General features: G+C 50.6%; 1 protein-coding gene and 1 long non-coding RNA gene across 3 annotated transcripts in view; one reads left to right on the top strand and one right to left on the bottom strand.

Moving 5' to 3' along the window:
- LOC135284951 (uncharacterized) overlaps positions 1–13,785 on the bottom strand; it is a 127,901-nt gene extending 114,116 nt beyond the window's left edge. Inside the window, exons 1-2 of the long non-coding RNA XR_010350012.1 lie at positions 11,644–13,785; positions 5,388–11,548 (exon numbers count right to left, since the gene is read on the bottom strand). This is a non-coding gene — a long non-coding RNA (uncharacterized LOC135284951). The remainder of the gene's footprint in view (positions 1–5,387; positions 11,549–11,643) is intronic.
- Positions 4,072–21,417, top strand: WNT4 (Wnt family member 4). 2 transcript variants are annotated; one of them, XM_064396808.1, is made up of 5 exons: positions 4,072–4,453; positions 15,479–15,714; positions 17,745–17,876; positions 18,245–18,387; positions 18,596–21,417. In XM_064396808.1, the coding sequence occupies exons 1-5, from the start codon at positions 4,377–4,379 to the stop codon at positions 19,061–19,063; spliced, it is 1,056 nt and encodes a 351-aa protein (XP_064252878.1). In that variant the 5' UTR covers positions 4,072–4,376; the 3' UTR covers positions 19,064–21,417. The 2 variants fall into 2 exon arrangements, with proteins under 2 accessions (XP_064252878.1, XP_064252879.1); XM_064396809.1 differs by lacking the exon at positions 4,072–4,453 and adding an exon at positions 6,410–6,537.
- Positions 21,418–23,382: the final 1,965 nt, after the last annotated feature.

Raw genomic sequence — 23,382 nt, 5'->3', positions numbered from 1 at the left:
TTCCTGGGCAGAATGAGTAGGGCAAATGTTGCAGTGGTGAGCTGTCACTCCAGTGTCAGCTGTCTGCATGTGCACTGCCAGGTATGGCAACTTGTCTTGCACCTGAATCAAGGTTTGTTTCAGCAGTGCTACACACTGCTTGGTGTGGATGACACCCAAGTGAGTGGGAAAATTGGTTGGGATATATTTTAAATGCCAGAATCTGGAACTGTGATAACAATCTCTGAAAATAGTAAAACCCAGGGGAAAATTCATTCACAGACTTGTGAAAAGGGATCTATCTGAGCAGTGGAAAAGTTGGCTCTTCCTGCAATTGTATGGTCTGAAGGCATTCACAATATTTGGGGATGCTCTTAACCTCCCTCATGGACAGCACCCACAAAATCACCATAACCACTCATTTTTCCCAGAGAAATTTTGATGGTGTGTTCAGAGACATCCAAAAGAAAAGTCCCTAAATCCCAATTTTTTTCAGTGCCCTATTTGACAATAAAACTGGAGGAGTGAATCTTACCAGCCTCAGTGCCAGATTTCAGGTGATGCCACTGAAGATTTATTTTAAATGAACACCAGCTTCTGAAGACTCATACAAATAAATGCACATTCCAAGCAGGCTCTGGAATAGATAAGGGGCTAAAGGCATCCTGCTGCATCTAAAAAAAGGCTGGTCTTGATGTTCCAGTGGCCATTGTGATGTGTTGAGCTGCCCAGGTGAGCATGGGTTACAGCAACTCCTCGGTCCCTGACTGTAATGGACTGGACACAGCTCTTTTGTCAGAGCAACTTTCATGTTTGCAAAGCTGCTTCTGATTGTGAACTGCAGTCCTATACAGTCCCTACTCTGACCAGTTATCAGTGCCACTTGGAAATGTTTGGGTAGTTTGAAATTAATTTCATCAGAAAAAACACATGTTTCTGTAAAGGAGTACAACTGTCCTGTATTTTCTAGCATGGAGGCTCCCAGAACAGCCTCTCCTATCTCCAGGACAGGATGAATACATGTACTGTTGCTAAAGTGTCTCATAGTTATGTTCCATTAAATCCAAACCAGAATTTATTTCTATTCAGAGCCAACACACACAGTCTCAGATTCATCCATGAGTTCTCCTTTCCTTTTTCTTGCACCTCTTCTCCCCATCACATGATAGAGACTATCCTCTAAATTGTAGACTACCCTACTTTCAATCACATTTGGTAAGCCCATGGGGCAACAGAAACCTGAAAAGAACCTGCAAAATACCTCTCACAACCTCCATGACTGATAGCACCAGTCAGATCCAGAAACTGAGGAAAAGTGCTACCTGCCTGCACTTACTCTTCAGTGTAGTTTGTATTTACATCCCTTATATCCACAGTCTGGCTATAGTTTTCCATGGACTTTTGCATGCTTTGTTGCTTTCACATTGGTCTCTGAGCTGAAAACTCCTTCCTGTTACCACTGCCTGCCCTTTGCCTTGCCTCTGATATGGTGATGGTAATTTCTCTTTGAATAAATACACACCTGGGCAAGCCTATCAAACACTCCTAGGGTGCATTTCATTCCTCTTGCCGTCCACTGAAATATTTACACATCAAAGGGAGTCTCCTTATCTAATGGGAGTTTGATGTTCATTAAAGCAACACACAGTCAGTAACATAGAGCAATGCCTTGCAACCTGGGGTGGTCAGCAGGCATTGAACTCCAATCCACATTGGCAGTGACAAGGGGCCTTCATCACCAGCTGTTGTCCTGAGAGGAGTACAAAGGAGGGGCCCTGTTGGCCAAGAGGCTCTGCAGCAATGCACAGGCCAGGAGACCTGCTGTGTCCCTTAAACATTCCCCTGGATCTGGGCCTTCCTCTCTTCCAAATCAGCTGGGCTTTAGGTTTTTAAAGCACCTTAGCACCTTCTGAATCAGAGGCCAAAAGAAACCCAGCTTCTAGAAAGCTGTAGGTAATGACTGAACAGTGTTTCATGGATATCTTTGAAAAGACCAAGGAACCCACACCCTTAAAGTGAGTGCCCATTTCCATATTCTGTCCTCTGTTCCCACTCATCACCTCCTCCACCCCAGAGACTAAAATAAACACCCCTCCTGCCCTGGTGCACAGTTATCATCTCCACAGGCAGCTCACACTGCACTTCATATCGGAGTGACTTACTCCAGAGGTGTTTGCATCTGCCTCCCCTCTGGCATGGGGGTACTACTCATCAGTCCATGAACACTCTATCCCCAATGCATCCTGTGGATATGACACTCTATCCCCAATGCACACTGTGACTGCTGCAATGGCCTGGCTTTCATGTTCTCCTGCTGGTTAAGGACAGTCCCCTCTGTTGCGTCAGCTACAATGGAAACAGGACTTGAAGCTGCTGCAGAACTAGGTGGTCATGATCTACCACTCCTCATCCAGGCCAAGAGAAGTCTCAAGAAGTGTTCCAGGTCAATGTCAAGCACCCACTGCACCATCCTGCCACCACAGCTACCCCATAAGAGTGGCAGGGTACCCTGAGCCTGACCACAGCACCACCAGCCCTGGCACCAGGAGCATTTCTGCCAAGAGTGCTCCGTGGGCTGCAGATGTCCATGCCAGACGGGACACCAGGGTCCATACCCACCCTTCTGGCTTCTGTCTGATATTTCTCTTTGGAGGGCAATAACATATGAGAGGCCCAAAAGTATGACATTCCCATAGACCCACGTGGCTCTGGCCAGCCAGCCACAGCCCTCTAACCTCTCATTCCCCTTAGCCTCTCAATTCGTTCTTGCCTACGTGACAAGTTCACTCAACACCCTGAGCAATTAGAAGCCAGAAGGCATCAGCTTTGTCTCAAATGATGAGCCAGATTAATCAGCTCCAGTTGCACTGAATTACCCAGACGGGGCTCACAGCAACAACCTCCAATTCAGCAGCAAAGCAGCCAGCATCCCGCTTTCACCCAGGATAATCAGCAAGGATGTGAAAGCCAGATGAACGACTAGGTGAGAGTGGGCTGCTGCCTGTCAGGAGCTGGAATATAAGTCAAAGCACTTTGAAATTAAATCCTCACTTTGACAGGGAACTAATGCTGAGATTTTAAAGTAGGTGTGGTAAAGTTAGACAGGCATATGTGCAGCCTAGCACAAGTTGCCGTGCTTTGAATAAGTGTAGCTACAGGAGTTGAAAAGACAAAGGGAATCTTGAATAGCTCCAAACCAGCTTGGCAAGATTTTAGAGATGGTAGCAAGAGGTTTTAGTAATGGACCTAACTAACAATATTGTCAAGAGGAGATTTGGTGCACAGTTGTGGCTGCCTGGGATCTTGGATTTCACACCAAGCAGCCAGCTCATATTGCTCCTGGCTTTAAGTCATTTGTGCCCATTTGGATAGACAGAAGCATGGTGGATGAAGGAGAGATAGGGATCTCCACCACATTTCTTGGCCTCGGCATGGTTAAGCCATGCTGTTAGGAGCTCTTGGGATTTCCTAAGAGTTGATTTTTCCAGAGTTGAATTTAAGCCTTGATATTTGTTCAAGCATCACCCTCCATCTGCACATTCTAGAGCCTGCCACCAGCCACTGTGTCTGGCAGCTCTCCACGGGGCAGCCCTTACTGAGATGCCAAGAGGGTTTGCAAACCCATCCCTGTCCCATCCAAATGCTGTTCTCCTGATAGAATCCCCAGAGAGATACCCCAGATAGATCCTGCCCAGACCCCTCTCCTTAGTTGCAAATTTTCAAATGCACTTTGGCATTTACAGTGAATCCTCAGAAACTGGAATCTCAGAAATCACTCCAAGTCAAAGGGGTGCTTGTTGAAGAAGACAGCCTGGGCGATGCACTCCAGGCAGTGCCAGGACATCTCAGGGCTCTGCTTCTTCACAGCCACCAGGAAATTACCCCAAAAACATAAAATGCGGAAATCCCCGCCCCTCCCCTCTGCGAGGTTCCCCCGTCTCTCCCCGCACACAGAGAACCCACCCAGAGGTGCCGCTTGGTGGGTGCAGCAGCAAGGTGGGGGACGCTGGCGGATTCCCCGCTGCCCTCCACGTCACCGGAGAAACTCACAATGCCCTCCCCGCCGCCGGAGCCCCCGATGCCCTCTCCGGTGCCCTCCCCGCCCCCGGCCCGCCCCGGGGTTGTCCCCGGCAGCGAGTCCCGCCCAGGGAGCGGCGGAGCCGGGGCGGCCCCCGGGGCTGCCTCCGCCCCCAGCCCGCCTCCGGCTCCGCCGCTCCATCCCGGGACGGGCCGGCCGAGCTGACAGTCGGGCTCAGCGGCCGCCGCGGGAGCATCAGCCGGGCAGCGCCCGCCGCTCCTGCCCGCGCCCACCTGCGGCGGGGGCTGCCCTGGGCGCGGGGCGGCGGGGGCGCTGCCGCCGCCGGCTCCGCGCAGTCCCACCCCGCCTGCCCTCCAGGATGAGCCCGGAGTATTCTCTGCGCTCCTTGCTGCTCATCATCCTCGCCACCTTCTCGGCCAACGCCAGCAACTGGCTGTGAGTAGCCGCGGGGCGAGAGGGGGAACACGGACACGCCGCAACTTGTTGGTAGCCCCGGGGGCGCGGAGCAGGTGCCGCGGAATTGGGCAAGGACCAAGCGGGTGCGACCCCTTGCAGCGATGCTGCTCGGTCCCCGGCGGAGCATAGGGCGCCCGTCGCCATCGCGTCGGTCCCCTGTCCCCGCTGACCCTTGCCGCGGTGGGGGTGGTGGTGCAGCCCTCATCCGCAGGCAGGTGGGCGGCAGGGGATGCCGACTCTCCTCAGCCGCTCAGTGGCGGTGTGTTATCGCGGCTTTTGGGAATGGGGCTGGTTATCTAGCCCCTGTCCCATTTTTTGTCCTTAAGTTATGAATCCCGATCACACCGGGATCACGGGTAGAGGTCGGGGCATCGGATCGGAGTGGGGCCTGGGTGTTGGCGAGATGCCGCGCGAGGGCCAGCGGTCCAGGGGAGGATTTGGTAGAGCTGGGGCGGCCAAACGTGCTGGGCCCGGGGATCTGCAGCGAGCAGGGCTACCCGCGCCTCGGCCCCCAGTTCCCGGTAGGAGGACGGGTGTCGCGGGGCTGTTGCACGGCGCAGAGGAGCCCGATGACATCGGGAACCCGCTGAACAAACACTGAAATAATGTATAAGGTAAACAGGGGCGGAAATCGTTCTGGAAAATTCCTACGTGTTTGCCAGGGCGGTGGGACTACTTTCTGAAGAGGACACCCCTCCTTTCCCCCTTCCCAGGTCAGAGGGGATGGAGCATGACAGCACTTTCCCACCTAACTTTGAACGAAGGCATCGGTTCTTCCTAATAAATCTACTTTGGTGGGAGATGGTGCTTCCCCTGCTGCCCTTGTTGCCGGTTGATGGGAACTAATTAGTTCCCGTGCACGCACCCAGAAAACCTGCTCTCCGGCTAGGAGTGTGGGCCGCCTCCATCTCACCTTCATGGATTTCTCTCGGCAGGGGCAAGTATACCACACAGGATAAGGAGTTCTTGGGGTTGTCAGCATGAAAGATCCTGAGTGTCGTGTATCCCAACACAGGTGCTCAGGTGGGCACACATCCCCTGTGTAAGGAATCCTCTCTTCATCCGGATACAGCTCCTGCCTTTACATTTTGACTCGCTGGAGACTGTGGGATGTAGGTGTATTTTGGAGGATGCTCCCCAATGCCTGGGGAAAGTGCCAGGTCAGCGGCACTCTCTGAGTGTCCTGCCTGTGGGAAAAGGTGGCTGCCTGGGATGCGTTAGTGCTTAGTCCTTCTCCCCTCCTTCTTTGCCAGATGCTCCATCTTGCATGCCACACGTCTCTAGCAACTGGTGGGTGGATCATAGCAGCTATCAAGGTGGTCTTTTAAGCTGTCACGCTTCTGGTGAAGGTATATTGGGAACTGTGGGAGTGTTTTTCCTGCAGGAAGAAAGTCCTGCTGAGGAAGCTCTGTGACATGATGGCAGATCTCTGGAGAGGAGCAGCTTTGGCTGCCCTGGGATGGGCACGGCGGAAAGTGGGGATTTCATGAGTGAGGTCAGCAAGCTACCCTGCACGGATGTGCAGAGGTGGGACTACCCTCGTCCCCGGCGCCGCACGCAGCTGGAATAGAATTTGGGAGGCGAGGCGGACTGGTGATTCGCCGCACTAGTCAGGGAGGGCTGTGTGCAGCCGTCCGTGCTGGCAGAGCAAGGGTGGGCGCGGGGGGCTCGGCAGCAAAGAGCGGAGGGCTCATTCCTGCCAACAGGGGAGGAAAAGCAGATACATTTCAGTGCGTTTCAAAGGAAGGGGGTCAGCTTTTTTTGATGTTGCAAATGTATCATGATAAAAGGATCGTCCCCCACTCAGTGCTTTTTATTCTTTGCCTTTAGGATTAAGACAATTCCCATTGTTTATCTTCTCACATCAGAAACAAAGGCTGCCGGAGGCAATAAACAGAGTTAGAAGGATCCCAGGAATTATCAGATATTCGAGGAATGAGTGTGCCTCGTATGTCTTCATGTGTGTGGGCTCGGCATGCTCGGCGTTATCCCAGGGTGCTGCCAGCTTGTGCCCAGCACACGGGATGGGTTCAGCCTCACCAGGCACATAATTCTGCACAGAAGTGTGTGCATGGCATGGCAGCATGTAGTGAAGTTTGCTTTTCCAGAAACCTGCTGGATTAGAGATTAAACTCAGTTGTGAGCTTTTTTTTTTCTCTCCCTCTAAAGCTTCTTTCGACCTGTACAGACTCGCATTCCCCTAGCGCTTTGGAGATACGCTGCTTGCAGTGCTTGAGCTAAAGGTTTCTATAAGCCTGGTTTTGTGGGGAAAGCACTTGTTTTGGCCATGCAATGAGCTGCCCCATCCAGTATAAAAAGGAGATGATGTAGGGATCTCTCAAAGGGTTCACTCTGCTACAGTGGCCATTGAGCCGGAAAGGATTTCCCAAATCTTTTCATTAAACAAACCAACCTACTTTCTCCCTGGTTAGGAAGCAAACCTCAGGTGTTTTTTATTAGTGTTTTGAGTCTGGGGCATTGCTGCTTGCCTTGTTGCCTATCCAGAAAGCCGCTGTTCTCCAAATCTGAAGAAATGCTCTGTTCCCACTTCTTGTGAAAACCTCAGGCTTGCTCTTCCTTCTGCCTTTGGAGGCTGTGATTTGCCTCCTGCCTCTTCAGGCAGAGTTTTGTAAATTAAATTATGGGCTGTAGATAGAGCCTTTTACGTCTTGTGGGCTGTGCGCAGGAAGGTCCCTCTGGCTTCTGCTTTATCTCTGAAGGAGTCCAGGGCCGTCTTTTTACAGGGGAGGCAGATGAGTTACTTTTCAAAGCAACTTGCACTTCATAGACTCTTGAACCCACATGTGCAGTGATGTGGTTGAATTTGGAAGCAAGGCCTCTTCTGCTCCAAACTCATCCTGATGCTGAGGTTGTTTCATAGAGACTTGTAGCCAAACAAGCATCATTCCACAGCTGGCACAGGAGTGCCAGGCTTTGGTTCAGTCCAGTTGTTTAGTTAGTTATTAATTTCTTTACCTATTTTGGAGAGAAGGAATTCCATGTGAAAAAGTGAACTAGGAAGTGTGGGTTATGGATGTAAGCATCCACTACATGCATGAGGCACTGGGGCCCACAGCCTTGCTCTCTAGCTGTTCAGAGGGTTTGAATGATGAGAGAACAGAAACAGAAAACATCAGATAGGAAAGGGTAGGGTCCTTTAGGGGTGAGACTCCTGGTTATCAAACTATCTGGGAATCATTACAGCCTCTCTCCGCTTTCTTGTAGCTAAAACTGGCTCTGGAGGAGGCTCTCCATATGGACATGCTTGGTCTGAGATGTGGTCATGCCATTTTAGAGCAGGGTGTAGCACCAGCAGCTCTGTCTACCCATTCTTTACAGGGATTTAGAATTTCCATCTGGGCTTGGAACTTGGTTTAAAGGGCCAGGAGTACAGATGGGCTTTTAAAACCTTAAAAAAAATTTAATATGAGTGCTCTGGGAAAGCTTGAAGACATTGTGAAGGTCCAAACAAGCCTGACTAAGCAGCTGCTCTCTAACCCACTTTCAAGGGCTGGTGAGGAAGGGATAAAAGGAGTTTGGATTTCCCTGGCCTCCTTTCATCAGAACATCACAAAGTGCTTTCAAACAGGGGACCGAATTCTCTGTGTCCATCTCTTCCAGCTTAGGAGTGGGGATGTTGCAAGAGCAGCTGGAACGCTCATTTTGTTTGGGTCATTATGCAATGCAGAGGATTTGAGAGGAAGCATGCCTGAGTCCTGCATTTGCATCCTTCTGGTTTTAAACCAGGCTTTATTTTTTTCAGGTGAGTCTCCACAGCTTTGACAGGGGGGAGAGATCACTTCACCTGGAGCCTGGCATAGTTTAATTTTGTACATTCTTTGCATTGTCATTGCAATGCTCCATCTTCCATCTGGTGAGGAACCAGTCCAGCATTTTCCCTTCAGATGCCATGCTGCCATGGCACAGATTTGACAGGTGCTGCTAGCTCTAACACAGAGCTGTTCCTACCAAGCTCCACTCCCTTCTCCAAGCTCCTGGTTTTTGCTGGTGAGGACAGTGTCAGGAAGGTTCCCCGGTCACATCTGAGCTGGTCCCAGCAGCCAGGGTGGTGGGTTGCACCATTTGGGTTTGATGAGGAATTTCCTTACTTCAAGGGGTGCTGTGAGGACAAATGGCTCTCCACTTCTGAGATGCTCAGGGCTCCTTTGCATTGCTCTGGGGATCCTGTCAGATCCACAAGATTGGTGCATGAACCTATGGAACCAGTTCCCAAGGCTGTGAGGTGGGAATTGAAACTGCTGGAAATATATTTTAATTTTTATTTATTTATCGGTCTTGCCACTTCTGACAATACCAGCTAATTTTAGCTCAGCAATGAAAATGGACAGGTTGTGGGTTGCACCCTGTGGCTTGCACCCTGCAGGTTGCACCCAGTGGTCCTGGCACTGGACTTCCAAACAAGTTTGGCTTGTCTCTGAGCAATGGTCCTGTTTGGCAGACACCCTTCAGGGCTGCATTTGCCAGGGTGTAGGAGGGCCCCATGCTCTCTAGCTCCTCCGTGGTGATGGGCATTTCTGTCCTTTCCTAAGAAAACCTCAAGTAAAATTACACCCCTGTCTTTCACAGCAGAACCTAACTCTAGGGAGGATGGACAGGAAGGAAATAAAACCACTCTGCATGCCAGGCTGTGAAGAACTGGATAAGCTCCAAATATGACCAACAGCAAAGAGGCAGGTTTCTCTTTTGCAGTGGCTTGATGTGACTCCATGAATCAAAACTGGACTTTTGCACTGAAGCAAAAAAGTGTTTATGTTACTCTGCTGAGAGCTACTGTCTGCTTGATTAATTCATCCTTGTAGATGTAGAGAAATTATAACCACTTTCTTAAAATGATTAAATTGCTGAGCAAACCTGGAGGTTAACAGTTTCTAGGAGATCCTTCTGTATTTCTTTACAAGTGCAATGACACTGGGTCTTACAATAATTGGTGATTTTTTTCTTAAAGCTTGAAAACTTGCAGTCATCCAAGGCTGCTTGAATGGTAGACTCTGCTCTGCATATTCAGTGCAGGTAACCTTTGACTTGCCTGCCCAGGGATGTCTGTCCCCAACACCTGTGGGTGCCCCCTGGCAGCATCCTCCAGGCTCTCTTGGAGCTGTTGCCATGGGCTGTTGCACTTCACAGCCAGGAAGCTGCCTTGCAGGATCTGGCTGGCTCAGCAGAACTGGAGCCAGTATTGTGCTTTCATGAAATTACTTGGGGAAAAGTAATTGAGTCTCTTGGCCAATGGAGAGCAGCCTGGGGTCTGTTGAAAGTTGGGTGAGATCAAACTAATCCTGTAGAAGGCTTTTTTTGTCACGTATTTGCAAATTCTGATCAAAACTTAAAACTCATCAGATTTTCTGCAATGAGGTCTAGCCTAAAGCACTGCAGAAGTTGGCCTGCACTTGCCTCCCCTTGCAATAAGACCTAGGTGCTGTATCTGAATCCAGGAGTAGCTTCTATTGTCTTATAAAGGAAGTAAAGGAAATTTCCTACACATTTTAAGCAGATGTCCAAAACACATGCTGTTCAGGCTCTTCCCAGCTTCCATCCTGCTCTCCCCCATTAAAAAGTGGAGGTTTTGCCCCCACATGCTCAGAAAGCCAAAAAGCAGCACTCTCTCAGGACCAGCAGCTGGCCATCTTGCTGTCCACAAAGACTTGTGATGAGGAGGTAAGCCACCACCAGTGGCTGGGGCATGGGTGTTTGCTGGCTGCGCATGGTATTAGATGCAGAGTCCAGGAGATTGGGGACAGGAAGTGTAGGCTCACCCTTGGGCTGAGGAGTGGAGGTATAGGCATAGCACTGCCTCTTCTGGGTGACTCTCTCTGCAACTGTTAATTGGAGTTGAAGAGCAGGTGTGAAAAGCAGGTTTCAGCCAAGAGATGGTGCCCTATGACAGGAAGGACTGAGGCAGACAGCTGTATTTCTTCCAAGAAAGAGACCAGACAGGTTCTCAGGTGGTGACTTATAAATCATAGTGTACACTTAGAAAGGCAGGATGACTAATCCCAGCAGGGGGATGCCTGGTCCCTGGGAGGGCCACGTCTGCTACAGAGCCAGCAGGTAGACAAGGCAACCTTGCAGGTCTCCCACAAATCCTGACAGGAACATTCCCAAGTTGGCAGGCTTGAGGACCCATGGGTGTGGTGGGCCCTACTAGCCTGGTGCTGTTGGAACATGGCGACTGGGACTAGTCCTAAGGTGGGACACCGTGAGAAATCATGGAGCTGTATGGCCTGCACGGAGCATCATCTGGCCTGCCAGACTGAGACATCTTTTCATGGCTTCACTCACCCTGCTTGGTAGGAGAAAGCAACAAGGCAAAGATAAAACACTTCTCCATATCTGCAGGATGGCTCCTTGTAAGGAGCCATAACACTGGTCAGTAACCCTCCCTGCATGGATATATCTGTGGAGACAGATAGATGCATGCAAGGGATGCATGGGGTTTTTCTGTGGATTTTTCACATTATAAACAAGCCTTTAGTTCCTCCCCAGAAGAAACTTGCCTGCATGAGCTGTCTCAATCCTTGGAACAATCCCAAGTGCTGACTGTCCCTGCACCCTCAGGAGGCACAGAGATGTGCTTGCTGACCCCTCCACAAGCAGGGGGGTGTTTGCTGCCTCTCAGACAGGAGCAGAGCTGAATCATCTTCACAGTTCAAGGCTTGGACAAGCCTTTTGTGGCCTTGGCCATTCAATCTTGTGCAAAGGTTGAGTATTTGCTGAGCAGGGTGAAGCTTCTGAGCCTGATTTCAGAACATCTACTGAGTGGTTTATCAGGGATGCCACTGGCCTGGGTCTGAAAGTTATCATCTTCAGGAAAATATTCCCAAAATGAGACAATACAAAGAGTTCACACTTGAAACTCATTTGTTTGAAAAAAAGAAACATCAGAGATCTCTGCTTTCCCCAGTGTATCTTCTCTGACCTACCTCAATTGAGTATTTGTCAATGGCTGAAATTTCCACACCTTTCCATGGCAGGAAATCTTCTCCCCTCTCCTCCTGGCTCTGTCTGCCACATGCTATGGCTCTTTCAAAGTCTCCTTGTCATTTCACCAATATTCTTCCTCATGAAAGTGTTATCATAGTTTTTATTTAAGCAGGGCTTTCTGACATCCCCCACCTCTCCAAAGCTCCCTGGATTTGAGATTTACTTACTTGCCATCTTGCAGAGTGCATCAGCTGCAGCTGCTTAAATTATGGGGCTTCAATCCTGATCTCAATACTTGAGATGGGAAAAAAGGAAGGGCTTTCAGTCAGTTTTCTCCTAAATCAATGACTCTTAAAAGGGAGTCTGTTGTGCAAGTGACTTGCCTGGATTTAAAGGCAGGAGAAAAGAAATATACCAGGCCATGATGAAGCAAGAAGACAGAATTTAAAAAAATGGTGTGGGCAGCAGCTCTCCTCTTGAAACATTCTTTGCCCAGTCTTCGAAAAGGAAGAAAATACACCATTGTTTGGATTTGTTTTCCACAAACAGGGCTGTTTTGAGGCTGCATGTGAGACTTAAATTATAATCTAGAGCCCTGCATAGCAATTGAGATGTGATGTTATGATGGAGGATCTGCATCGAGGCTTTGTAGAGGGCAGGAGCTGTTTCTTGCATTCCTCCTGCTGTGCCTGTCTAGCTCTCTGTGCAGGTAGGCAAAGGCTTTGGTTGCAGATTCTACCATATCAGCCCAGGGAAGCAAAGTTAGGAGCAAAGTTCTTCTAATGACCAGACAAAGTGCTAGAGTCAGGTTTCCATGAGGACCGTGGGATGCTGCAGATGCGTTTGGTTCCTGACAGCCTTGGTGCTCCACTGCCCTGAGAAACATGAGATAGAAGCACCTCTGAGTGCTGATGAGGGCAGAGTGTGTTTCCCAGTTCTTACCTAACTCTTTCATCTGCCCCAGAGAGGGGAAGGGGATAAGATATTCCTACCTGGTGCTCCTGAGTGTGGTGTGATGAGATGCCATGTGAGAATCTCAAACTTGAGGTCCTTTGGCAAAGGCACTTCCTTAAATCCTTGCCTCAACCTCTGGATACTGAACCAGGGATCAGGATGGGAGCTTCCTCCCCCATCAAAAACCTTGTCTTTTGGAAAGCAGTGATAGTTCTCCTGGATGAGTAACAAACTAGTAGCATGATGGGGCCACAGCATTTTAGGCACAGTTGCCTCCATCTCCACAGAGGGGCTGGCAAATGTAGCCCAAGGAGGGGTGATAGGATACAGAGCACTGTTCTGGATAGTTTCATCTTATTTGTCTGCATTGCAAAACAAATTACCAGATCTGTTCTTGGAGAGCTGTACGTATCTTTGAAGCATCCTTGGCCTTCGTTTTATAGTCCTAAATAACATTAAATGTGAGTTGGGAAGGCACCTTATCAGGTGCATCTCCTTGGAAAAGCTTGAAAGGCTTTTGTCACACTTTCCTTTATGCGTGCTTTGAATTTATTACTACACATTGCCCAGAGAATCTCAAGCTGGAAAATATATTAGAAAAGGAGATGATGCCCCATCCTGAGCAGAGCTGATAATAATTTGGGTGCTACACTGTGTCACAGAACTCTTCCACCAATGTGTCTGCACTCAAAGCAGGCACTGACTCATCTGTAGGACTCACGGCTTTGAAGGAGCTGCTTGCCTGGCATGATAAATGCCAGGCAGAGGGCGAAGCCAAATCAGCACGAGGGGTTGGTACTGGAGATAGATTCTGATTTTCTTGGCTTCCAGGCTCAAAACTGATCAATAACCCATATTGTCTTGAGCTTACCACTCTGCTGTGTGTCATCTTCCCCTTGCCCAAACTAGAATGATGGCTGGACCTGGGAGGAGACAGCTGTTACAGACACTCTATGTGTGTTCAGCATTCAGTATCCTCAAAGCTCCCAGAGGTGGTTTGGTGCTTTCACCCCAGGTCAGCCAAGTACAACAAGATGTGAGAACAGCAGTTGTTGCACTCTATGTCTGGGACTGCACTGCAGGGTTGGGGACACCCATTGTGTGGTGCCAGCAGAAAGGTGACAGTCCTGAGTTTGGCCACAGTGGGTTTTTCAAGGCATCTGTGTGCATCAGGTCCGGGCTTCTGCAAACAGTGCTGTCCCCTTGGAGGAGCAGGAAGCCTTGGGTAAAGATAATTTGCTGGTGTAAAGGCTTTAACAGCACTTGGCTGTGAAACCCCAGCAGTCTGCCTCTTCCCACTGTCAGAGAAGCATTGCCTCCATGATCACACACAGGAAAAACTGAATACTTTTAACATCTCACCATGCAGACTCCCCACGGACACCATGAGCCAAGACAGCTTTCTCCCTGCTCCCACACGCCCCCCCTCCCAGTTGTGAGCATAAAACCAAGCTGGTGAATAATTCTGCTGATGCACAGAAGAGAAAATCTTGTTCTCTCCTCCTGGGGCAGACTGGCAGGGTTAATGGGAGGAAGAGGCTGTGACAACTTGATTTTGTGGCTGAAGTCAGCAGATCTGGCTCCAGGGACACATGGGAACAGGCAGGGAGCAGGAGCCACTTTTGCACAGTCACTTCTCGGAGGCAAGCAGGGCTTCAAAAGAAAAATCCTTTGCAGGATGTTGCAACTTGGGAGGAGGAGTTAAAAAAACACACAAACCAAAAAACCCACAAGTTCTGTAGGGCTGGGAAATGCAGAGTCAAGGAATGAACTTTCCAAAAAGCTCAGTACTTGCAGCTCTTAGTGCAGACAAAGTAGCAGTGTGAGACAATGCTGGCAATTCCCAAAGACACTAAAGCTCATTGTGGTTAGTGGATGGGTGCAAGTGTGAGTTACACCTGTCCTATGCAGGTGCCCCTCCATGTCCACAGCAGGTCAGGGCTCCACTATGGCAGTGTCATCTGAAGTGGCTACCAGCAGCCACAGGAAGGAGGGAGCCTCATATACACACCTGCCAACACAGTCACTAATAGTTGTAGAGGATATTGGATTATCACACAGCCTCATTGGAAAATCTGACTGGGTCTATCTTAAGCTCCTTCTGTGTTCCAGAGGTTGGGGCAGGAGGATGGAACTGGGAAATGGGCAAGCATGGACACGATGCCCACAACACAATAAGGGGTGGGAGGTTGAGTTACTGGGATGTGCAGCAGGGATCATCATGCCCACAGACTGGACAAAGAAATGCTGAGAGCTTTTGAGGTGCTTGCTCTTCAAGGTGTTTGCTCCCTCATTCCTCTAATACTGACACCCAAGAGCAGCTCTGTGACTTTTACTGCTGAGGTTGGTGCTATAGAAAGCAGAACACATGGTCTCCTCCACACAGGGCCAGTCTTTTCCAGATCAGCAAAGACCTCATCGCCCTATTCACAAGCTGGACTGGTGGAGGAAGTGCCCAGCCTGTGCAATTTTACCCTGGCATGCTCCTGATTCTGCTTCCCTGCTTCAAACTCTGCTTGAATCCCAAGTGACAGGAAACCTGGCAGCTCCCAGAGGCCATCCCTGCCTGCAGGGTCTGGGGCAGCTAAAAGCAGCCTCCAGGAGGGAAGTGGTTTGGGGGGCAATGTTTGCCAGTTATGAGCACACAGCCACGCTGTGGGAGCACTGTGGCAGATGGAGCTGGCAGCCAAGTGCCTGTCCTGCTTTTTTTGGCTGACTTCGGAGATCTCTGGCTTTTCCTAGTAGCACTTGGATTTGCCGATACTCAGGAGACCTGACCAGGCACATTCAGACAGTGCTGAAAATATCTTCCTTGCAGGCAACAGAGGCAAAGGGGAGCCAACAGCTGGACTCCCCAAGAGAAAGTAACTAGGCTGCAGAGGGATGGTTGTTTTGCTTGGGCTTGTTCTCTGTCAGCCAGAAATGCATCCTCCAGAGCCACTGCTGTGGTACATTTAAAGGTGACCCCAGATGGGCAGCAGGTCTCAGCTATGGAGGGGGTAAGAGGTTCAGTCTCCTTGCTTTCTGGAAGGCTGGACATGGGTCCCAGCTGAATATGGGCTCCCCCAGCCCTTTGCCTCTTAACCTGTTGTGCTGGTGTCGTGGCAGGTACCTGGCAAAGCTGTCTTCAGTGGGGAGCATCTCCGAGGAGGAGACCTGCGAGAAGCTGAAGGGCTTGATTCAGCGCCAGGTGCAGATGTGCAAGAGAAACCTGGAGGTGATGGACTCGGTGCGACGCGGAGCCCAGCTGGCCATTGAGGAGTGCCAGTACCAATTCCGCAACCGCCGCTGGAACTGCTCCACACTGGACACCCTGCCTGTCTTTGGCAAGGTGGTGACGCAAGGTGAGCTGGAAGGATGTGTCTGGGGTGGTGCTGCTGGGGGAATGGCTATAAAAGCAGTCTGATGGGCTGCAGGTGGGATTTTGCCTACTTATCCCTGAACCGGTGGCTGGGGAAGGTCAGGAATGGCCCATCCAGTGTTGGGTCATGGGGTGGATGGGTCCCTGTGCACTTCAGTGGGGGTCTATTCAGTATGATTGGTACAGCATATTCAGACTCCTGCTGATCCTCAGCTCTCCTGAACCTTTTCCACACCCACTGACAAGGACATGCCAAGTTTGAACAAAGGTCCTAAAGTCACCCTGGTCTCATCTCTTCCCCACCAAACCCAGGAGCTCCATTCCATAAAGCCATGAGTGCATTTACTCAGTCTCTTTCTGGGCAGTGCTGAAGCAGTGGCTGCTGCCAGGCTGGCACATGGCAACTCTTGAGCAGAGCATCAATGGGGGCACCATCAGGAGAATGGCTCAGTGCTGCCTGGCATGGGAAGAACATGTGGCAGTATCATCCCCCGCCACCAGCCCTCAGGGCTGGATATGGCTAGGGCAGCCCCCAGCCCCTCTGATCCCAGCTGCACCCTGACTTCCCAGAAGCACAGGACTGTAATCAAACCAGAGAACTGGAGTGAGGATACAGAGGGGAAAACCCCTCTGCAACCCCTTAAGATCACTGAAGATCCCTTGCCTCCCCTCAGGTGCTATCTCTGAGGTACTATCTCACCTCCCATCCCAGGACCCTTACACCAAAGCATCCCCCTGGCTCCTTATTTGACTTTCCTCCCCTCAATGCAGGGATGAAGATCTCTTCTTGTGAAGGTCAGGGAATGGAAATACCAGAAATACCAGAAACTAAAAGTCGTCTCTTTTTAGGCAGCCACAGCACAAACCGACCAACATGATCCTACTATTAACCTCGATTAACTTGGAGGCAGTTCAGTCCCACACTGGCTGGGTCCTCCCCAGCCACTGCCAGCTGGGCCACCGAGGTCTGGGATGCGACCACCAAAGTAGCTGCCCTCTCTCTGACTGGCAAGCTGAGTGATGCCTGCTCACAAGCCATTGCCCCTCTGTACCAAACATGGGACCACCCCAAATACCATCCCTCCTTGCTCAGAAATGGAGGGTTTGTGCCCTCAACCAGCCTCGTAGGATAGTGGGGATTGTGTGTTGCTAAAGCTGATCCCTGCTCCGTCCACTCTTTGTGTTCATGCCCAGGGATGTACCCAACTTCCAAAACACGTTTTGCTCAACCATGTGGCATCACGTAGGTAGACACAAAAGCTGGAACTGCACTGCACCCTGGACACTAGTGGGGTTGTATGAGGTGCTTTGGCAGCAGAAGAGGGTTTTTCAGGGTAGTTTGGGAGGCATTGTGAACTACACGACCCAGTGAAAGACGATGGCAAGGATGTGCAGCTGCAGGGAATGTTCCTGGATGTGGAAAGTAGACAGCTATTTTGGATGCAGGAAAGATTTCATGAGAGCTGCCTTGCAAGCACAAGGCAAGACAGTCTTCCATATAAGCTCTAGAGAGCTCTGCCCACATTGGCAGTACAGCCTCTGTCTCTCCTATTGCCAGGTTTTATCATTCACCCATCATTCGTGTTTTTAATGTTGTGGGGCAGTTCCCAGCTTCTTCACTTTTGCGAAAATGGGCCCTCACTTCTGCAAAATATTTTCCAGCACCCAGAGGTCTCTGATGAGTCAGGTCCAGGCTTGGCACTAAGCAAACAGCGTCCCTGGGGGTGGGGACAATGAGGGTCCTGCATGTGCTGCCTCGATCTTAGGAGGAAGTGACAGAGCAAAGGGTTTAGCCTGATAGCTCTGTATAGCATGTTTTGCCAAGAGCTGTCTTTCAGACCAGCTTTTCAGGGGAGTTTATGTGCCACACTAGAGTTAAGAGGGGAGAGGAGAAGAGACACGTGGCAGTATACCAAGAGCCTTTGGCCACCAGGCTGCATTACCTCCAGAATTCCCACTCGTGTTGCCTCAGACTTCCTGCCACCTTTCCCACCATGGTTTGTGCCATTGCAGGGACACGAGAGGCAGCGTTCGTCTATGCCATCTCTTCAGCAGGGGTGGCCTTTGCTGTGACCCGCGCCTGCAGCAGTGGCGAGCTGGACAAGTGTGGATGTGACCGCACAGTGCAAGGGGGCAGCCCACAGGGTGAGTGTCTGAACAGGAAGCAGCTGCAGCTGTGTGGGGACGCAAAGTAGCCAAAATATCTGCAATTCAAACCCACTCTCTAGAACCATCCAGAAAAGAGGGAAAAGTTTAAAAAAACCAAAATGCTGGTTGGTCCACGTGACTGCCTCAAAAAGACACCTGGGTGCATCACCCACTGGACTGAAAACATCTTGTCCATGTCTTCCCCAGGGCCACACTCCCTTGCTTCCCATGTTCCCATGTGGCGCAGACTAGTAGGTAGCAAGACAGAGAGAGGGCAGGCCAGCTGGATTTTAGGGAAAGCAGAGCTGGAGAGTTCAAGCACTACAGGGTGGCAGTACCTGTCTCATCTGTGCTCTCTGCCTCAGGCTTCCAGTGGTCGGGCTGCTCCGATAACATCGCCTATGGTGTGGCCTTCTCGCAGTCCTTCGTCGACATCCGTGAGAGAAGCAAAGGGGCCTCTTCCAACAGAGCATTAATGAACCTCCACAACAACGAGGCAGGGAGGAAGGTAATGGCAAGGAGAAAACCTAGGCAGCTGGCACCACTCTGCAGCATCCCAGCCAGGCTTTGCAGCCATGGCTTGAGCCATTTGGGCTTTTTTTAATCCCCACCCAGCAGTTCTGCACAGCCCTCCCAGGCCCTATCCATTGCACCCTCCCTGCTATGTCCATCCTGCACTGATCATCCCATCTTGTTCCTTGTGTCTGTTCCTCCAGGCAATCCTGAACAACATGCGTGTGGAATGTAAGTGTCATGGTGTGTCAGGCTCATGCGAGTTCAAGACATGCTGGAAAGCCATGCCCCCCTTCCGCAAAGTGGGCAACGTCCTGAAGGAGAAATTTGATGGTGCCACAGAGGTCGAACAGAGCGAGATTGGATCCACCAAAGTGCTGGTGCCCAAAAACTCCCAGTTCAAGCCACACACAGATGAGGATCTCGTCTACCTAGACTCCAGTCCTGACTTCTGTGACCATGACCTCAAGAATGGGGTCCTGGGCACCAGTGGGCGGCAGTGCAACAAGACCTCCAAGGCCATCGACGGCTGCGAGCTGATGTGTTGTGGCCGTGGCTTTCACACGGACGAAGTGGAGGTTGTGGAAAGGTGCAGCTGCAAATTCCACTGGTGCTGCTCCGTTAAGTGCAAACCCTGCCATCGGGTGGTGGAGATCCACACATGTCGGTGATGCACGGGGGAGCGCGCACATCTGTATCCTCTTTAACTGACCCTGCTTCTCCCTTGCCCCACAGCCAGGACTGAGGAAGTGACAATGATACTGCTGGGAGAGCACAGCTCTTTACAGAGACAGAACCACAGAGAAAAACAGATTTTAAAGAAAAAAATATTTAAAGTTTAAAAAACCTGATCACTGTTGGCTTTTTTTATTTTGTTTTGTCTGCTTTGCTGTATGTATTGCTGAAGCCAGAGTCCCTTGGTGTCCTGTGCCGGCAGACATGTTTGCGCTCTGGCTGTCTGGGAACCTTGATGCCAGCTCCATCGGATGGGCTCCTGCTGCTTTTGGAGTGCTGCAGACAGAAGTGTTTAAGGCAAGGGTAGTACAGCATTTGAAATCTTCTATTGTAGTTATTTTTGTTTGCTTAAAGGCACGTGCTGAGCATCCTGGAGCACCACTGGTCTGGCTAAGCCTCAGGAAGGGAAAGAGCACAGCCAGCCTGTGCAGCCAGGTGCCTGGCAAGAGACAGGCAGGTGGTGACAGGGTGGAACTGTCCTCCAAGAGTTAAGTTCCATGTGGAGCCCATCCAGGGTGATCAGTTCATAAGGGCAATGTGAGACACTCCTGCACCTCCTTGTTGTGGGATGCTTGAATGCTGCCTGAGAATGGATGGATTTTGGAGCAGCTCCAGGGACTGCTCTTATTTACAGAAGCTCCTCAGTGGCTGCCTAGGGCTATTGGAGGACACGATGGTCCCACCATGCTCCCTTTCCCCCAACTCTTCTCCAGTACCTGGTTCCACTGGAGACAATGAAGGGCAGTGATACCTGCAATCACTGACACTTAATGGAACTGAGACCTGATGGGAGAAAACCCAAGTTGATTTCTTCTCCTCTGTCTCATAATTGCCCGCACCTTGCAGGCATCCCACAACAGGTCTCCTCTTTCTCCTCCATGTGCCTGTTCTCCTCACTCAGGAAGACACTGGGGGACAGTCACTATCCTGATGAAGGCTGAGAAAAGCAAAAGTATTAAGTAGAGCAGTTGGGGGTGGAGGAATGCTGGTGCTCTGCCACTATCGCTGTGTCACCCTTAGGAAGCAACGAGAGAAGAACTCAGCCAGAGGAATGCTGCCATGTGTGCCCTGAAATCACAGAGATCTAGTGCAACAGGGCCTCAGCTGTCCTGTCCTGCTCCCTGGGACACTGCATGAGGACAAGGCACTGTCCTGCCTGCTCTGGCTTCCCTCTGCCTAGGAGTGGGCTAGTGCAGAGTTCTTGCTGTTGGGCTGCAATACGAAATATTTGGAGAACTAATAAGCAGAGGGGCACTGTGAGGGAAGGTGGAAAGTGAACCAGTTCCTCTCCCCTCACCCACTGGTCTATAAGTCAAGAAGTAAAATGGAAGCAGAGAAAAACCTCAAAATGACACCTCAAGCCAGCAGGTGAGGCTCAGCATTGCCAAGCCCTCCTGTGTAGGAGGGAGCTCCCTGCATTGTCCAGGAAAGCCCAGAGTTGTGACCATCATCCTCCCAGCTGAAGGAGGGAGTCCCTGCAAAACCTGCAGTCTTCTTGTTCTTCCCTGAGAGGGAAAAGGTTGGAGGAATGCACAGGCATATATGAAATCCCATCTGTGCCATGGCAGCAATGGGCTGGGGGAGAGCCTGTGGTCACTGGAAGGCCTCCAGACACCATCTGCTGACAACTGACTTGAAGCAGTGCAGGATGAGGGAGGTTTGCATTAGGGCAAACCCCAGCTGCCTCTCTACTGCCTGCTCAGCACCAATTCCAATAAACCTCCAGCAAAATGTGCCAGATGGTGGGGAGGGACACCCTAGGTGGGTCCTGAGGTGGAGCACCATGGGTTGGTCCATTTCAGTGCAAATCAGAGATCTCCTCACCAGAGCAAGGTTTGCCTCTCTCAGCTGCCTCAGTTGACCAAGGGTATAGCATTAAATCCCTGCAGAGGGGGCAGGGGTGGGGGAATCTAAGCTTTGCCTCCCATGGTTCCATCTCATCAGCCCTCCAAGGCTGCAAATCCTCAAATGCCTTAGAGACAGTTCTTCCATTTCCAGCTCATGAAGAGGAGGTCACAGACCTCAGGCCATTGGCCAAGTCTTCTGCTCCTTGTCCATCTAGGATGAGGGCCAAAGCTGAACGAGATAATTCAAATCAGCATGGAGATAATCTCATGGGATTTTTTCAGGCTGCAATGAAAGCTAAGCCCTACAAATGCCACCCAGGGTTAGTTTGGCTCTGCAGCACTCTGGTTCTTCTCATAAGTGTAAGTTTCAACACCACAGCAGGGTTTAGAAATGTGTTTTCATATTTACTTTGTCTATTAAATAATAAGTTTGTGCTGAACAAGCCATGGGGTTTTCCTGTCCTGAAATCAGCTCCACTGGGCTGTGTAAAACCATAATGTGCTGCAGACACCTCGTGGTTGCTGGTGTCCTCCCAAGAATCCTTACCTGGGAAGAGAGGTGCCCACATGGTCCCTCCTGACAATGCAAAGAGAACACTAAAGCTCTCTTTGTACCTCCTCCAGTCTCTTCTCAGGAGATGCTGGTGTTTGGACCACAGACGGCATCCCTGCTTTCCCATCAGTGGAAATACAGCTTACTTCTGCCTTAACCACTTGACACACCACTGGCTTAAGAGGCAAGTTATTTTAGATCTCAGTAAGTCTGTGACTTCCTCCTGTGGAGAGGGCATCAATATCCATCTGCTTAGAACAGTGCTCCCCTGTCCTGCCCACAGCCAAGGAGCCACAGCTACCTTGCGTGCTGCTGGAAACATCCTGCCAGTGGGCTCAAGGTACATTTGAGCTAGGAAGGGGCAAGAACTGTCCGTAGATGCCAAGTCAGGGACCTGCTGTCTTTTGCCTCCATTGCTGTGATGCAGTTCGCTGGATTTGGAGAAGATGTAGTGCCTGATACCCAGGTATGCTCCAAGCTGCCCACAGAGTGCATTTTGCTTGTCCCTTGTCCTTCCCCCAAGCCAGAAGCATTGACTGCATCCTTTTCACACTGGTCCTGATATTCTGAAGCTTCTTGCTTCAGCAGAGGTTGCTGCTGGGTCCAGCTGTACACCCTGCCTCATCTCCTTTCTTTAGCTGTCGCCGTCCATTTGTGTGCTCTCAAAGCTCACCTTTTCAAAGGCTCATGGTAAAACCAATGTCTTCTCTCCCTTCAGCCTCTGTGGTGGCAGGGCTTGATATTTTGTTAAGTTTAACTTGTTGCAGAAAGAGCATGGTAGGATGGGAGAAAATGATGCCTGAGCCTCCCAAAAACCCCTACTTCCAACAGCTTCTCTCTTCCCCTGGTGGATCCTACTCCTCCAGCACTTCTTTTCCCCACTCCAGCTTCAGCCTCAGGTAAGGAATTGTCTCCAGTGAAAAAAAAAAAAAGATGGCTCACTCTTCTCCTGAAACAAGGTGTACGGAGACACTAGCTTGTCTGTGACCATAGACAGAGCAAGATCTCTGTGTTCTCCTCTTCCAATGCCCTCCACCTACTCTGCCTGTCCCCTGCATCCCACATGCATCAGACCACATCACACTATCCCTCTCCCCACCACTGCATCCTGCCACAGGCTCAGCCCCACTCCAGCTGCACAGGCCCAGCACTAGGTCCTCATCCTCAGTTCCCCAACACCTTCTCCTAAGTAAGCTTATCCCTCCTGTGAGAGCTCAGAAGCTGACCTCTCCACCCAGCCTCTCCTCCTCATAAACCTTCCTGGATGTCCCACTGGCAACTCATGAGTATTATAGCAAAAATGGGACATCACCTCCAAGTCCTCTCCACCTTGCTCCAACGGGTAAATTCATTATTTTTTTCCCATTCCCCAGACTCACAACTTTGCCACTATAATCTGCTGCTTCTGTTTTCTTTGCCTTTTCTACTGGAAAATCCACCTAGGTGTCGAGAACCTTCAGCCTCAGCTATTTCAAACTCTGGGCTTCACATTTCCCAACTCTCCCTCCCGGATCCAGTCCAAGCCTGGCACAGCCGAGCACATGTGCAGAGCTGGTATTTTTCTCCAGCTGTTTTGACCACATCACGGTCATGTCTTTTACCAGGCAAGGACACTTCCATCACTCCCAGCTATCTCATTCTCCCTCCCTGGGCACATTCAGCCCCACCCACTGCTCCTTGCAAAGCAATTAAGTCACTGTGGTTGAGCTGACGGAGCGTAAGTTAGCACTGGCATCCTTTCCCTCCCTCACACCCATCAGTGAATATTACAGTAAATCCCTTTGCATATTCCTTCAGCAATGAGCACAGTCATTCTCCTGCATCTCCTTCTCTCCCTTTATACACATGGCTTTAC

Source organism: Passer domesticus, chromosome 22, assembly GCF_036417665.1.
Source record: "Passer domesticus isolate bPasDom1 chromosome 22, bPasDom1.hap1, whole genome shotgun sequence".
Lineage (NCBI taxonomy): Eukaryota > Metazoa > Chordata > Aves > Passeriformes > Passeridae > Passer > Passer domesticus.
The sequence above is the reverse complement of the archived record's forward strand: the minus strand, read 5'-3'. Positions and strand labels throughout refer to the sequence as shown.